The sequence below is a fragment of the Diplotaxodon limnothrissa genome, linkage group LG8, assembly GCF_057381915.1.
Source record: "Diplotaxodon limnothrissa isolate DT_005_m linkage group LG8, D_limnothrissa_male_GT1.1, whole genome shotgun sequence".
NCBI lineage: Eukaryota > Metazoa > Chordata > Actinopteri > Cichliformes > Cichlidae > Diplotaxodon > Diplotaxodon limnothrissa.
The window spans coordinates 2,755,798-2,771,765 of NC_140603.1; the positions used below are offsets into that span (position 1 = coordinate 2,755,798).

At 43.3% G+C, this 15,968-nt stretch overlaps 1 protein-coding gene across 2 annotated transcripts; it reads left to right on the forward strand.

Annotated features, from left to right (window-relative positions):
* Nucleotides 1–3,820: 3,820 nt before the first annotated feature.
* cyp26a1 (cytochrome P450, family 26, subfamily A, polypeptide 1) lies at nucleotides 3,821–8,903 on the forward strand. Of its 2 annotated transcripts, none has more exons than XM_085360322.1 (7): nucleotides 3,821–4,009; nucleotides 4,216–4,440; nucleotides 6,285–6,566; nucleotides 6,724–6,873; nucleotides 6,961–7,104; nucleotides 8,323–8,469; nucleotides 8,565–8,903. In XM_085360322.1, the coding sequence occupies exons 1-7, from the start codon at nucleotides 3,821–3,823 to the stop codon at nucleotides 8,901–8,903; spliced, it is 1,476 nt and encodes a 491-aa protein (XP_085216448.1). The 2 variants fall into 2 exon arrangements, with proteins under 2 accessions (XP_085216448.1, XP_085216449.1); XM_085360323.1 differs by having other exon boundaries at nucleotides 6,961–7,095.
* Nucleotides 8,904–15,968: the final 7,065 nt, after the last annotated feature.

Genomic DNA, 15,968 nt, shown 5'->3' on the forward strand with positions numbered 1-15,968 from the left:
GTTACTTTTACTATTAATACTGTTTCTAAATATTTTTCTGGCAGAAATATTATCGATATTAATGTTTTTAGGGGACCAAGGGGTTTATCAGGGAAGCGTGAACATCTGAGTTAACTTCAATAATTACTTCCTCCAAACCTTCAACGTGTCTTTTAGACCCCATTCCTACAAAACTGCTCAAAGAAGTCCTGCCATTAATTAATTCTTCGATCTTAAATATGATCAACCTATCTCTAATAATCGGCTATGTACCACAGGCCTTCAAGCTGGCTGTAGTTAAACCTTTACTCAAAAAGCATCTCTAGACCCAGCAGTCTTAGCTAATTATAGGCCAATCTCCAACCTTCCTTTATATCAAACATCCTTGAAAGAGTAGTTGTCAAACAGCTAACAGATCATCTGCAGAGGTTTATTTGAAGAGTTTCAGTCAGGTTTCAGAGCTCATCACAGCACAGAAACAGCTTTAGTGAAGGTTACAAATGATCTTCTTATGGCCTCTGACAGTGGACTCATCTCTGTGCTTGTCCTGCTAGACCTCAGTGCAGCGTTCGATACTGTCGACCATAATATCCTATTAGAGCGATTAGAACATGCTGTAGGTATTACAGGTACTGCACTGCAGTGGTTTGTATCATATCTATCTAATAGACTCCAGTTTGTGCATGTAAATGGAGAGTCCTCTTCACACACTGAGGTTAATTATGGAGTTCCACAGGGTTCAGTGCTAGGACCAATTCTGTTTACATTATACATGCTTCCCTTAGGCAGCATCATTAGAAGACATAGCATACATTTACACTGCTATGCAGATGACACCAGCTCTATCTGTCCATGAAGCCAGATAACACACACCAATGAGTTAAACTGCAGGAATGTCTTAAAGACATAAAGACCTGGATGGCCGCTAACTTTCTGCTTCTTAATTCAGATCAAACTGAGGTTATTGTACTCGGCCCTGAAAAGCTTAGAAATATGGTATCTAAGCAGATTCTTACTCTTTAAGCATGTGGTTACAGAGTAAGCATTTACTAAGCATTTAATGTTGTGATTCGGTGCTATATAAATAAAACTTTAAATTCAATTTAATTGAAAAAAGAGACACTTAGTTCTTTAGCTGAATGTATGAAAAATGCCAAAGATATATGCATGTATAAAACTGCATTTTTGCACCAACAAGTTGAAAAACTATCAGTAAATAAAAACCTGCCACATCTCAGCCTGTTGTGCAGTGTGTCCTTAAAAACAACACAAATGGACAACAAAAGAAGAAAGCCTAAAATCCACCTACAGCAGAAGAACTACATTTAAAAGTTATATCCTTTAAGTCTTTACCTTACGATATAAAGCACCTTGAGGCAACTGTTGTTTGATTTGGTGCTATATAAACTGAATTGAACTGAAGCTTTGTATAAAGTTGTGTTGTGGCTAAAGCTGAAGTGTATAAGAACAGACTGTGATGGAAGGTGTTAGCCTGGGAGCTATGCATGCAGCACTAACTGACAGCAGCAGAGTCACTGTGTGGGCGTTTACATGGAGGAATCATTCTTTACACTTGAACTTCCCTTCACCTCCTGTCCCCTCTCCCCACCTCATAACACCTCAACAGCAGAATGCTGTTTCACACATTCACATTGTCGTGTGAAAAACTCACCATCCACAGCATGACCAGCTGGAAACCCATTCACCCTGAAAGTCCATCACAAAGCGCTCTCTCTCTCATACATGATAACTCTGGTTGTCAGAAGCATTCTGCAAATGATCAAACGATGACATGAAAATGTAACTTACTCTAAAAGCAGCTTTGCACAGTGCTTTTAAACAGAAAGCTGAGCAACACACTGGTGCCCAAGGTACATCACAATATGATATATGTCACAGTGTTTTACATTAGAGACTATTATCAGGGGAAATGTGACTTGGAGCCTGGAAACCAGCAGAGTGTGCCCAGTAACTCTGTCACCGAGCACAGAGTGCACATGACAGCTGAGAGGTGAGGCTTGGACTAGACTTCTCTGTGACAGCTGTGCACAGCACAGACAAATATTCTTCCATGAAATTTTTTTACAGATATAAAGATCCTACGTTTGCATCCAAAGTACTCCACTTGACCTGTTGAGGCTGTGTGCCTAATTCCATGTGACCCACCCTACTACACAGACACACAAAACAACATCTGGAAATGTTGTTTCAGGTATTTTCTTGTTCACTGTTCAGCTTTTTCCCAAAATAACAGGCTACTTCCAGGAAATCCAGCTATTTATACGCTAATATTACCTCGTGTTTGTTTTAGTTTTTTATTAATTTGAACTGAATTTGAAATGTAGTCTTTAGTATTCATATTTTAGTATAACAATATATTTGATATTGTCTTGTTGATTTTGAGAAACTGTAATAAAGCATTCCTTTTTTTTTATCCCAATGTAAAGGTCAAGGGTCCTGTTTGTCAAAAGAAACAAAGGTAGGGCCTGTTGTTGTCCCCACCTGCAGCTAAGGTGGTGTCACCTGGTTTGTACTAGTCACACTTCACTTGTAAAGAAATGTAGAACAAATCAGTTTTGCACCTTTATGAATCTGTAGACATGGGAAGAGAGACACTGATCCTGGTCTTACTGCACAACAAGGCTGAAAAAACAACCCAAGTATGTCTTTAATTGTATCCTAGAGATTTACCTGGTGCGCTACAGCCATGCAAAAGTTAAAGAAAAAGTCTTTTTTTTCTAGCAGGCCGTGACGGGAGATCCGATTATACGTCCTGGCTGTAATGGTGATAGCTGCCGCACCTTCCACAGGGGTGAACCTCAGGGCGCGCACAGTCAGCCAGAACAGAAAGATCCATCCGTGTAATGCTTCGCTGTAAAAACAGCAGCCAAGCTGTCTCTGTCAGGCTGAGCGCGCACACGCACGCTCGCACACACACACACACACACCCCTTGTGAAGTTATGGCAGCTCGTAAAAACAAAGAGTCCAAACGCAGCGGCTCGGCTGACGAGGACGTTCTCTGCTCGGTGTTTACTCTGCGTGCAGCAGCGTAACCTGGGAATAACCCTGCGTGTGACCCGTGTTTGAACCCACTCAGAGAGATATCATTTTTATAACACGCACACGGCAGGACAGACTGACGGCAGGTTAAAGTCTTCTTCGAGATTAGAAAGCGGCTGAAAGAGAAGCCGCGCGTCACCGCGCAGCGCAGCTTCCACCTTCATCTCTGATAGTCACGTGCTGCCTTATTCACGTATTGATTTATAATTAAGGCAGGAGGGTAAGCCACAGCGGTCACAGGCTATGAAAGAAAAACAACTCGGACTTTTAACTATGAATGGCACCCACGGCACCCACGGGGAGAGGGATTAAGCGCCGCTTTTACATTTTCTGAAAATTGGAAAGGTCATTGCTCCTGAATACTCGGCGCATGATTACCGCTCCTACAAGCGGGGCTTAAGCCAAGGTAATGAGTGTGTAAAGTAGCTGCTTATTGCCAACAAAGGCGTCTTGGGACTTCCATTGTCTCGGTGGGAATCATCACCTTTTCTCAGTGAAATCCGCCGTGGATTGTGTGCGTGCAACAGGAGGTAGGGACTAAAGCCGTGGCCTCTGGAACAAATGGTGAGGCGAGTCGGCCAGCACAGGTCGGAGGCGGGGCCGAGCAACACCCACAATTAAAGATGAACTTTGCGTGAACTAATTTATCGGAGGGAGGAGAAGGTAATGGGCTGCCCACGGGCTTGCCAGCCTATAAAAACTGCGGCTTGGCACACCGGAGTCCCAGACGCAGACTGAGCTCCACCTGAAGTCTTCACCGGGCCCACGAGACGCTGCAACATGGTCGTGAATGCACTGTTGACCACGTTCTTGTGCACCGTAGCGCTTCCCATTCTGCTATTCCTGTTGGCCGTGAAGCTGTGGGAGATTTACACGCTCCGATGCAGAGACCCGACTTGCCCTTTCCCGCTGCCCCCCGGGTCCATGGGCTTGCCTTTCATTGGAGAGACGCTGCAACTCCTCCTCCAGGTAAACGCTGCTTCTTGTCATCACGCGGAGGATGAAATATTATATTCAACTTAAGCGTGAAAGTTTGGGTTTCCCGGAGCTTATGGGAAGTGTAGAATTAAAATGAACCCACTGTCATAAATGTGTTCATGTATATTTAATGTATCGTGCGTGAGGGTAAAACCATCCACACGTGACAGTTTGTTTGCGTGGCCATATGTTCACAGAGGAAAACATTTCTTCGGATGAAGCGGGAGAAGTACGGTTACATCTACCGCACACACCTGTTCGGGAACCGCACGGTGCGCGTGACTGGCGCGGATAACGTCAAGCAGATCCTCCTGGGGGAGCACAGGCTGGTGTCCGCTCAGTGGCCCGCTTCTGTTCGCGCGATCCTGGGCACGGAGACGCTCTCCAACATGCACGGAGCTCAGCACAAGACTAAAAAAAAAGTAAGTTACTTTGACCTTTCCGTAGAGGGAGCACTGGCTACAGCGGGGGGGTTACATCAGGTTTGCGTCCAAACTCTGAACAAATGCGTCTCCTCTCTACAAAAACCGGGAAACTCGAGCTCGGTCACTTCGGTTCTGTTCAGGTTTGTGACATGGCACCAGTTTGCACCAGTTACCTCCAGGTGCTGAAGCTCAATATCATCATGCCACGGTCATATCTGTCACACTATACCTCCAGATTTGACAGCTACTGCTGCAGTGTCATTGTAGTGAGTTTTGTTGTTGTTTTGTTTTTTAAAGAAACTTTCTGTCATTTTATGAAAGCAGAGACTTGATGTCTCCTGACACAATGTAGTTTGTCTTTCTAATACCAGGGTCATTCCATACAAACACATTCTCAGAACATTTTCTGTCTCTAATTTGTTTTAGAATCGAATCGAAAATCGTTTAGAATTTAGACTTTGGTTTTTTGCAATCTTAGCTTCATATCAAATCCTCCAGAGAATGCTCCATCCACCTACTTCCTGCATGTTTCTGTTTGTTTTTGAAATCTGTGGCAGTGTTTGAACATGAATATCTTAAACTGTAAACATAAAAGCCCCAGATTCTCAAAAGAGTGAATCAGGATCCGTATTTTGGGACAGCTGTATCAAAACGTTTTTGCTAGTTGGTGTCCTGTAAAGTCCCACATTTGAGCACATACTAATAAAGAGAGAATCCAAAAGACACCCAGTGATGGTCTCTGAAAGGTCTATAGTTGTAGTTCACAATAATGCTTACTTTTTCAAATGTGAGGGGGAAATGCAATTTTCATTTAACATTGATTCTGTTTAAGCAAATATGCCAAGAAATAAAATAAAAATGTCCATAGATGGTTTATAGCAGTCTCTGAATATAGCTGAAACCCGTTGAATCGCACGTGCGACCCACATTTCGGCACGCACTGTGCCTCGGAGGAGTCTTATAATTTAGGTTAAGCTTCAGATGTGCTGAGGCATTAAAGCTGTTGCAGCTTTTACATCACTGCTTGTTGCAAGCAGTGATGTAAAACATGCAAATAATTATAGTAAAACTAAAGAGTAACGAGAAGTAATGTTTTTGCTTTATTCAGCGAGGTGTGGTCGAGGTTTTTTGACCATAGCATTTTTAGACCAATTGGATTTTGTCGAGCAGAAGGCCCACACGGAGTTGTGCACCCCACACCACCCACCCTGCTCTTGAAACCCAGCTTGAATGTTTCTGTTTTGATAAAGCTTAAAATCAGGACTCTAGCAGGTGATGCTGAACCAGCTTAGTTATGCTGCTATAGACTCATTCCTCTTTCATGTTCTGCACGTCTTTGTCCTCGGTCTCGCTGTGGTCTCTCCTCTTTGCTCTAGTCTTTCCCCCTCACCCCCCATTTGGTCGCAGGTCGTTCTACGTAGCTGCTTCTGTGAGCCTGGATCTGTTGGCGATCTCTTCCTGTTAAAAGATTTCTTTGCACATCTGCCAGGAGCTTGGCAGGGGGAATAATGTGACAGTCTTTCACAATATAAAGTGCATTGAGCTGGAACCATATCTAAACATTAAAAGTCGGACTTGAGCTGCTTTGCATTTGTCTGCATAATTATTCTGAAACTGGTTCCAGATGCAAATCGTCTTTTTCAAGTTTTGCTAACACACTGACCTGGAATCAGTGTAAATGAAGTGATGTCAGCTGCTGATTTGTCGAGCTGTAATGTTATTTCTGGCATATTGCCTAACTAAAAACATTTAAGGACAGAATACTTGTCTTTGACACCGGCACTGAGGTGAAATGGTCTCACTAAGTCTGCTCTTCCATCATCACTCCTGTGCCCCCTCAGGCTATCCTGCGCGCCTTTTCCAGGGAGGCTTTAGAGCTCTATATCCCCGTTATCCAGGAGGAAGTTCAGGCTGCAGTGCAGGAATGGCTGGCAAGTGACTCCTGCGTGTTGGTCTACCCAGAGATGAAGCGGCTGATGTTCCGCATTGCCATGAGGGTCCTGCTGGGCTTTGAGCCGGAGCAGATTCAAACCAATGAGCACGAGCTGGTGGAGGCTTTCGAGGAAATGATCAAGAACCTGTTCTCTTTGCCCATTGATGTGCCTTTCAGTGGACTGTACAGGGTAAGAAGCATGAAATGCCAATATTTTAAAATTGTACAGTTAGTCCAAATAATAGCAAAACTTTACGGACAAGATGAAATCGTTTAGGTCTTCTCTCGCCTACCCTCATCTGATGTTTTCCCCTCTATTCCCACCTTTCCTGCTTCCTCTCCTGCAGGGTCTGAAAGCAAGGAACTTCATCCACTCTAAGATTGAGGAGAACATCAAGAAGAAGGTGCAGGAGTCAGACCAGGAGTGGAAACCCAGAGACGCCCTGCAGCAGCTCATAGACAGCAGCAACAAGAACAAAGAGCCCATCAGCATGCAGGTAATGAGGAGGTCACCTGCTGCAACGCACGTCTGCAAAACCGATTTCTGTCCATATGAGCCACTGTAAGTGTATTTCTGTTTGCAGGCCATCAAGCAGTCTGCCACAGAGCTATTGTTTGGGGGGCATGAAACCACAGCCAGCACAGCCACCTCTCTGGTCATGTTCCTGGGTCTAAACCCCAAAGTAGTGCATAAACTGAGACAGGAGCTCGAGGACAAGGTAAAGCTTGTTTACAGGGACTGTTTTTAGCTTATTTTGTAAAAACAAGGTCTGGACTTTCATACCCATCTATCACCTGGTGCTGAGCTTTGTCACGAAATCGATCAATGTAGAGCAGTGTCAAACCACGGAGGCCCCAGAAAAGTGCAATCAAACGATGAGTTTATTAACAGCCCGGAGAAAACATCAACATATGTCTTCTGACCCAAATACATGTTGTGGACACTTATAAAGCAGTGGGGTACACGCCCCCCATGGCGTCAATGACAGATTAAAATAGGTTCCAGGCATTAGTCACAGTTAGTCGTACATCTTTAATAGCTATAAGCAGACATAGAACTTCTCATTTTGATAACACCTTCCATACAAGTAATAATCTTAAGCCCTCAGAGCGTCTGAGGGCTGGTTATCGCCTCCAGTCATCTGTTACCAAGTAGAATAAAATGCAACAGGTTTGCAACAAGAAGCTGGAAACATTTGGGCCTCTGCTCAGGCCTATTCCTAGATTATATGTATTATATGTACTGTGAGCATGCATTGCAGTTATCCTTCTATGTTCTAGTTTCCCTCAGCATGGATCACCTGGACAGTCATGCCAGTGAAGCTTAAAACCCTTAATGAACTGAACATCAACTCAAAATAAGCACAGATATGCAATGTGTATAAAATACTTCTGACCGTACCTGTAATAAAAGTTAACATAATGGAAGGATCCTCAAATGGACATCTTCAATAAACAACTGTAATGCAGTATCAATACTGTGAGAAATATTATTAGATGAAATAATGCTGTAAAGAATGTTATTAATGCAGGTATAATGATGCAGGTTATATGGCAGCTTTGACTTGTTGTGTAATAACAGTCCCGAGTCTTTGCTGTCCAGTCTGATGCTTTAGATTTCCCAAGACTTGTATTTCTGGTTAAATTAAACTATAATAAAGTTACTTCAATAATTTTGCACATCACAGAACTACTGTGGAGCTCCATCCATACTGAAGCTTCTGAAGAACCTCAAGTGGCCATCAGTGGTTAGCACTGCTGCCTCACAGCATCGAGGCTTCTGGTTTGAACCCCACTTGGAGACTTCTTCTGTGGAGTTCTTCCTGTGGCTGTGTGGGTTCCTTTGTTGTGCGCATTGACTAAGCTTAGAAAACTGAGGGAAAACAAAGACGGGCAGCTGACTTTGCAGCTTCACAGAACAGTTGGATATCGCTTTCTGTGTTCAGGCGGCGCAGGGCATGGACCTACAGAGCCTGAACATCGAGTCCTTGGAGCAGCTGAAATACACAGGCTGTGTCATCAAAGAGACGCTGAGGATCAACCCTCCTGTGCCTGGAGGCTTCAGAGTGGCCCTCAAGACCTTTGAGCTCAATGTAAGCTGGCAACAATTTCATAAGTAACATGAACACGGAGGCTTTTAGACTCATGACAGAAGCGGCTCACTAATGATTTCCACTTGCCTCCTCAGGGTTACCAGATTCCCAAAGGCTGGAACGTCGTCTACAGTATCTGCGACACTCATGATGTGGCAGAGATCTTCCCCGACAAAGAAGACTTCCAGCCAGAGCGCTTCATGTCCGATCCGTGTGCGGACTCCTCCAGGTTTCAGTACATCCCCTTTGGTGGTGGCTCCAGGATGTGCATTGGGAAGGAATTTGCCAAGGTTCTGCTGAAGGTGTTCCTGGTGGAGGTGGTAACAAAGTGTCACTGGACTCTTTTAAACGGGCCTCCAACCATGAAAACAGGACCTACTGTCTATCCCGAAGACAATCTGCCAACCAAGTTCACCAGCTATGTACAAAATTAAACCGAATAAACATCTCAGATTTATTTTTATTTTCCCCAAAAGTCATAAAAGATTTGTTTGCAGACTCACTCACATGAACAGGAGGATGTTCCTTTTAGCTTGGTGTCAGTGTTTAAGCATTAACTGTACATAGTGTAGATTACACAAGAGCAAATTTTATATTCTACTATTTATACTTTGGATTTGTGTTTTTTCTTGAGCTGAGCAAAATGAATGAGAGGCACTCTGGACCTGTGAGCTGTGTCTACAGGACTGTACATATTTAATGTGTCTGTTAATATAAATATGCCTTTCTATTGGACCTCAGCTGATGTTTGGGTTTTATTTAATAAAACAAATTTGCAGAAGTGTTTGTTTTTCGTCTTTCACTGAACCAAAAATGATCGCACATGTCTGGTTAGATGCTGTTGAGTGTCTGTGCACCAGTAAGCTCACTATGCTACATGGGCTTTTGTAATGTCCATGATGCTGGTTGTAACTCTGGTTTCGAGTTATTATATAACAGGTTCAGCCTCCTCCATGAGTGCATAATGAGGCAGAAAATAAATCTATGGAAGCACAACTGAAAATCATCATGGATATGTAGACTGTGGATTTTTAGTTTGACAAATGTCGTCTTTTATAAAGTTAGACTAAAAACCTGGCCCAAAAGTCTGACTTTAAAATGTAATGGGATTACATCGTTTAAACCAGTATTCTGTCAGCGTCTCGTAAAGGTTGACTTCTCAGTGCTGGTTCAAGGTTTACATTTAGAGACTCAGAGCTGGAAACAAAACTGCAGCTTTGGGATATTTCCATGTTCCATCATTTTCTCAGTGATGAGCCATCCTGCTCCAGCATGTTAGACATGCTCTTATGCTGGGATGCTTCTCCACCAAAAACTGCAAAGAGGCTGTCTTCTTGCCGTCCAGTGGTCATTAATTTCCTCCTTGTACACTCTGGGCTGGTGGAGTCCAGATGCTGTGGCCATAAATCATCTTTCTAAACGTGTTTAGGTCATACTTTGGATTTAGTCTCTTTTCTCTCTAACACCTGATTGTTATCCTTGAAAACACTTGACTCTGACGTCAGCGTAGAATCAGCTGTTCATCAAAACACACTTACTTCTAAGAGATTTCATCTGTCATTCATTCAGACAGAAATGGAGTCATTTCTTCCAAACCCTCCAAATCGTCGTGTGCATAGAGAAGTGATTGAAATGACATTTGAACAGAAAGGAAACACCACATATCCCAGTTCAGGCAGATATGTACACTTTTTAAAAACATAGTTTTTGTGTTTTCTGCATTTGTTAGCGTCTGTTGTGACTTCGCTCAGCCAACACAGTCTCTGCTCCGTCCGTGGGTGCAGCCCTCCTGCCATGGCCATCCTTCCACTTATGGTGTTTCTAGGCAGAATTCCTCCAGCCTGTCTTTTCCCACATAGTGATAATCGGGTCTCCTTGGATTTCTGCAGTGTCCTGTGCTTCCCCCTGTGTAACCAGTGTTTCTCTGGGTGCCAAAACCAGCTAATGTACTAGTATTACCAGTTCTCTACCTGTCTGCCCACTTCCCACCTGCCTCGTCTTGGACATTCTGGGGCCCTTGGAGAGATGAGCCTTGGTGTCATCTCTCTAAGTAGACTGTTGCGATCAAATGCAGCAACACTTATTCTCACGTACCAGGTCCTCCAGTACCCTCTGCTCTGCAGCAGACCCTGTAGAGTTCCCTCAGGTTACAGCCAGTCACTCCTATTCCAACAAACAGTTTAAAGCTGCTCTCTGCATCTGGTTTAACCAGACTGATGACTAATACCAGCTCACTGCTGGTTTACCTCTGACACACAGTGCTGCCTCAATGCTTTGCTTTTACATACAATAAATGTAGATTTTTATATATTCATTAAAATGTGGTTATTTTTATTTATCTCTATTTAAACACATTTTTTTGACTATTTAAAATTAACTATTTGTGTTTTCTATTCATAGACTGTATATAAAAGATGGACACAGACACAACAATGCCACCCATCAGCTGAGAGCTTCTGAAAGTGGACATGATGAAACAACACACTGAGAGGTCGGGAACTTTCACTGATGTGTTGCATCGCCTGCTGTATTGTCCTTTTTTGCTACTGCAGTGGACCCAGCAGAGTGTGTTTACGCTTATATTATTCAAAATGATTGAGACTGAAAATCTATCAGCAAAGTGTTTATCATAGTCACAGATTTCAGACTTCTATTAAAACCTGACCGTTTCTGCCTGCTGCTGGCCGTCAGGAGGAACACAGTTTTACTTTGGCTCGATTTTTTAAAGTTACATCTGATACAATTTATTGTAAGATTGCATATTTTTACATTGAAATCCAGGGAATGTAAAACGTCTGGGTTAAAGGCAGAAACAGTGAGTGTGATGTAAGAGTGATTGTAAATGTAGTGATAACACAAACACACACCTCTTTATCAATTGTTGCGAGGAGGAAAGCAACAGAGGAAAAATCTGGAATCCATACAAGCAGGCAAAGCAACGATGTGCCCTGATGACCCTGGCAGATGAGCAGCCAGAGGGTGAACCAGAGTTCATACTGGTCGGTTCACTTTCAGGGCACCAAGCCAGTAAAGATTTACAGAAGAAGAATAAAAGCAGTCCAGTATCATAGCATTCATGTGTCTTCACTCATGATAACAGACTGTTAAAGGATTACTGTTTAAGTGTGTTTATGTCAAAAAGTGAGAAACAGCAGCTACTGCAGCCGACATTGCAGACGATTGTTCGAAGAACACATTACGAGCTAGCAGAGGAGCTAATGATCAGATTATCTGGTTAGCACAGAGAGTTCATTGTGCTTAAAACAAATCCTAACCGTTTTGAGCACTGATCGAGAGGATCGTAGTCCGAGGAGTGTCTGGACCAGCTGCTCTAAGAACTGCAGAAGCTTCTCAGATGAAACGTCTTCAAGGAAACTTCAAGAAGTCCAGACGCTTTTCTTTCTAAGCTCCTCGAGCTCTTTTGCATCGCCACACCTCACCTCCTGGATCCTGACACCCCTCAGCAGACATTTTGAACTTTGGTACATTTATGTGTTTAATCCATGACTTTGCTTTACAGCTGCTCTTTTCTCTCATGTTGTACTACGTGAGGGGAAAAGAAGCACAGCCACTGGCTCCTTTCACACTTCCACACACCCGACCAACGCCTCTCACATCACGCTCACAGGACCAGGACCACGCCTCAAACATATCTCCTGTCATGTATCTATGAATGCTTTCCTGCACTGCACATCGTGTGCTCTCCCCTCGCCTTTTCTCTCTGTATCCCCACTATCACTACCAGTCAGATGTGGTCATCTGATTTAATACTAGAATTACGATTCCTTCGCTTATCTTACACAACGTGTTTCTTTTGGTTGTTAAAGGTAAATTTCTCCAAAGACAATAAACTCTGGTGTAACATACACATGTTACATACAAGGTCTTAAATAATCAGGCCCCATCTTATCTTAATGACCTTGTAGTACCATATCACCCTATTAGAGCACTTCGCTCTCGCTCTGCAGGCCTACTTGTTGTTCCTAGAGTATTTAAAAGTAGAATGGGAGGCAGAGCCTTCAGTTTTCAGGCCCCTCTTCTGTGGAACCAGCTTCCAGTTTGGATTCAGGAGACAGACACTATCTCTACTTTCAAGATTAGGCTTCAAACTTTCCTTTTTGCTAAAGCATATAGTTAGGGCTGGACCAGGTGACCCTGAATCCTCCCTTATGCTGCAAAAGACGTAGGCTGCCGGGGGATTCCCATGATGCATTGAGTTTTTCCTTTCCAGTCACCTTTCTCACTCACTATGTGTTAACAGACCTCTCTGCATTGAATCATATCTGTTATTAACCTCTGTCTCTCTTCCACAGCATGTCTTTATCCTGTCTTCCTTCTCTCACCCCAACCAATCACAGCAGATGGCCCCGCCCCTCCCTGAGCCTGGTTCTGCTGGAGGTTTCTTCCTGTTAAAAGGGAGTTTTTCCTTCCCACTGTCACCAAAGTGCTGCTCACAGGGGGTCATATGACTGTTGGGTTTTTCTCTGTATGTATTATTGTCGACCTTACAATATAAAGCACCTCGAGGCGACTGTGTTTTCGCGCTGTGTAGATCAAATGGAATCGAATTCTCTGAGTAACCTGATGGTTCGTGTCAGACAAACGACAGTGACGAGCGTCGTCAGTCTGACGAGTGTGTGAAACTTTGGGCTGCGTGTATCTGTAACTCTGCAGTCTTCACTTTGCTCGGTAAATGAGACCCAGAGTTTTTGCACTTCAATGGAAGCCTTACTGGCAAATGTGGTTTGGCCTCTTTCACGAGCTGATTCTTATTCTGGTGCCATTCTGATTTACAACCAGCCTCCCTCCATACCATGTTGACTTCTTAGCTTTGTACTGTTGTCCCTGGCCCTTGTTTATTACTGTGCCTCTTGCAATCATTGGATCCACAAATGCTGAACTGTTGTACTTAGTGTAAGTCACCGTGGATAAGAGATTCAGCTTAATGGCCAAATTGTAATAGTAAATTGTTGCTGACACCTTTATGTCCGACCATCCTATCGCTGCTGGTCCAGCCCTCGAACGATGTGAATGAACTTTTCTGAACTTTGCCTCCTCTTCTCGTTTTAAAGAGCGTTTCCTCCCCACCATTGTTCGCCATCACCCAGCAGAAACAAAACTCTGCACGGCCAAGGGCATTTTGTCTGCATTTTTGACCATTTTAGTGAATTTACAACACAGCGTTGAAAGAGGTTTAAAGCTCGCTTGCTTTCATTTAGATCCCGAGGCCTGAAACAGTCCAAAGTAAATCATTGTAATAGTTGGTAGAGTCGTGTTATTGAAGGCAGCACCTTTACACACTGAACAACCGTGAACAATACACGAGTGTGTGTGGAAGCAAAAGGACACAACAGGAAAGAATGCCAAAGAACGGCAGGAGGAGTCTGTATTTACTCGTATTACTATGAACACTGCTGTGCAAATATCTCCAGTCACCGCTCCTTTCTTCAGATTTTACCAGGAAAACGGATAACATAACTCGGAATTTGATCAACACTCCCCAAAACTGCTATGAACAAACTATGTTTATCCACAGCGCTGTTACTGTCTTGTATCCTGCCTGGTGGAGCAGAAATGTGTGCTGTTGCATTAAAGAAGGAAGGTTGTGGGTTTCAGTCTTCCTGAGGCCGTAGCGGTTCTTCAGTATATGAAACAGAAAAAGCTTTGAGGAGGCAATAAGAAGATTGATGTGGTTTATAAATAATAATAATACATTTTATTTAAAAGCGCCTTTCAGAACACTCAAGGAGCAAAGTAGTGAAAGTCGGCATAAAAGCAGGGAATAGACACAACAATGAGAAACATAACAGAAGGAACAGATGAAAAGTTAGCAGAGTGGAAAGCTTATGTGGTTTTGAGTCTAGACCTAAAAAGAGAAGATGAGGTGATCCTTCTCAGATCAGGAGGAAGGGGACTCCAAGGTCGAGGAGCAGAGCCCTGCCCCCCGAAGACGAAGGGAAGCAACGAAGAGAGAAAGAGAAGAAGAGGATCTGAGGCACCGAGACGGTGATGTGAACCAAATCAGAGGGAAGACGAATAGCCTTGAATGTGTACAGAAGTATTTTTAAAGTGATGCCATGTTTGACGACCAGAAGCCAATGAAGCTGCTTCAGGATGGGGGTGATGTGGTGGAGAACACGGGCAGCAGAGTTCTGGACATGAAGCTATTTTTGTACCATGAAAGTACAGAATTGTCACTGACCTGGGAACAAATCACAGCCCCTGTTACGAGTACAGCAGCTAAATGTCACTGCCCCACTAATGAGCTGTTTCAGGCCTAATGGTACAAACGCTCCTGTTTTGAGAGTGTATTTGCTTTTTGATCGAGATCTTCAGTCTCTACAGTAAAGGGGCTGTTACGCTGCATTCAGCTGGAAGACTTTGTCCACTAGCAGGCCGACAGCTGTTCATTAACCTGGAAAAAGCTGCATGAAACCAACACGAGTTGCATGTAAATAAGTTCCTTTTCTTAACATGTTTAAATTGTTCATGTTAATCATAATTGATTTAAACACTTTTCTGTGTGAATGTGCTGATGTAATGGCGAGCAGCAGCTACACGGTACAGTTCTACTGTGGCACAGCTGTAAGGCATGAAACTAAAATGGAAACAAAGACAAACTGCTGAAGTGTGTTACTGAGCCCATGTGAAGAGTGCAAATAGCTGTCGCACATGCATCCTTCCTGCTGAGCGTCTCATCCATGGAGCACACAGGGGTGGCCATGAGGGGGCTACTAAATCTTTACGGCTGGAAGACCAAAAACAGAATTCCCAGTTTCATTATGCTGTTGTCAGATACAGGCTACATGAAAAATATGGCAACAAAACAAAGAAAGAAAAGAATTACAGGCCTTATTAATTTCAGTTCAATTGAGTTTTATTTGCACAGCGCCCAATGACAACAACAGTCTCCTCGGGGTGCTTTATGTTGTAAGGTGGACCCTACAATCATAACTTCCTGCTACTAAAGCTGAGATGACTGAAAATAGATACATATGAAAACCAAGTAAGATTTTTAAATCTTGACTAATAAATAAATCATCGGTTTTAATTGACTGATTGGCTGAAAGTCCCAAACATCGCTTTAGCTGAGCAGAAGCAGCTTAGGATTGAAACAGCGAGGGAAGCATTGAGTGACACAAAACGAATGACTGTAGGTGTCGTCCTCTCTCTGCGTTCACATCTATTAAAATGATCTCCTTCTGTGTTCATGTATGAAACGTATGAACAACATGAGACCCAGACAGTTATTTACTCTTAGGTTAGTCATCCACCTAAAGAAAAGTGATATATTTGTAATGTATTAGGACTCACGTGGGGCCAGTGTGCCTGTCTAAACGACCTTATCCAGTGCAAATCACTCTCAAGTGCTATTGGATGTGCTTAATCAGATCTGTTTAGGATATTCTTCTTGTCTCAGCCATTTGGTCTGATGACCAAGGTCACCGAGAGTCAGGCTGTAGTGGAAAAGTCATTGTAAGAATGGGAGCACTTTGTTT

Excerpts from the sequence above, each read along its gene's own strand:
- cyp26a1 (XM_085360322.1), top strand. The coding sequence starts at position 3,821 with ATGGTCGTGAATGCACTGTTGACCACGTTCTTGTGCACCGTAGCGCTT. Across the intron at positions 4,441-6,284 it reads AGCACAAGACTAAAAAAAAA|GCTATCCTGCGCGCCTTTTC; the intron begins GTAAGTTACTTT and ends GTGCCCCCTCAG. Across the intron at positions 6,567-6,723 it reads CTTTCAGTGGACTGTACAGG|GGTCTGAAAGCAAGGAACTT; the intron begins GTAAGAAGCATG and ends CCTCTCCTGCAG.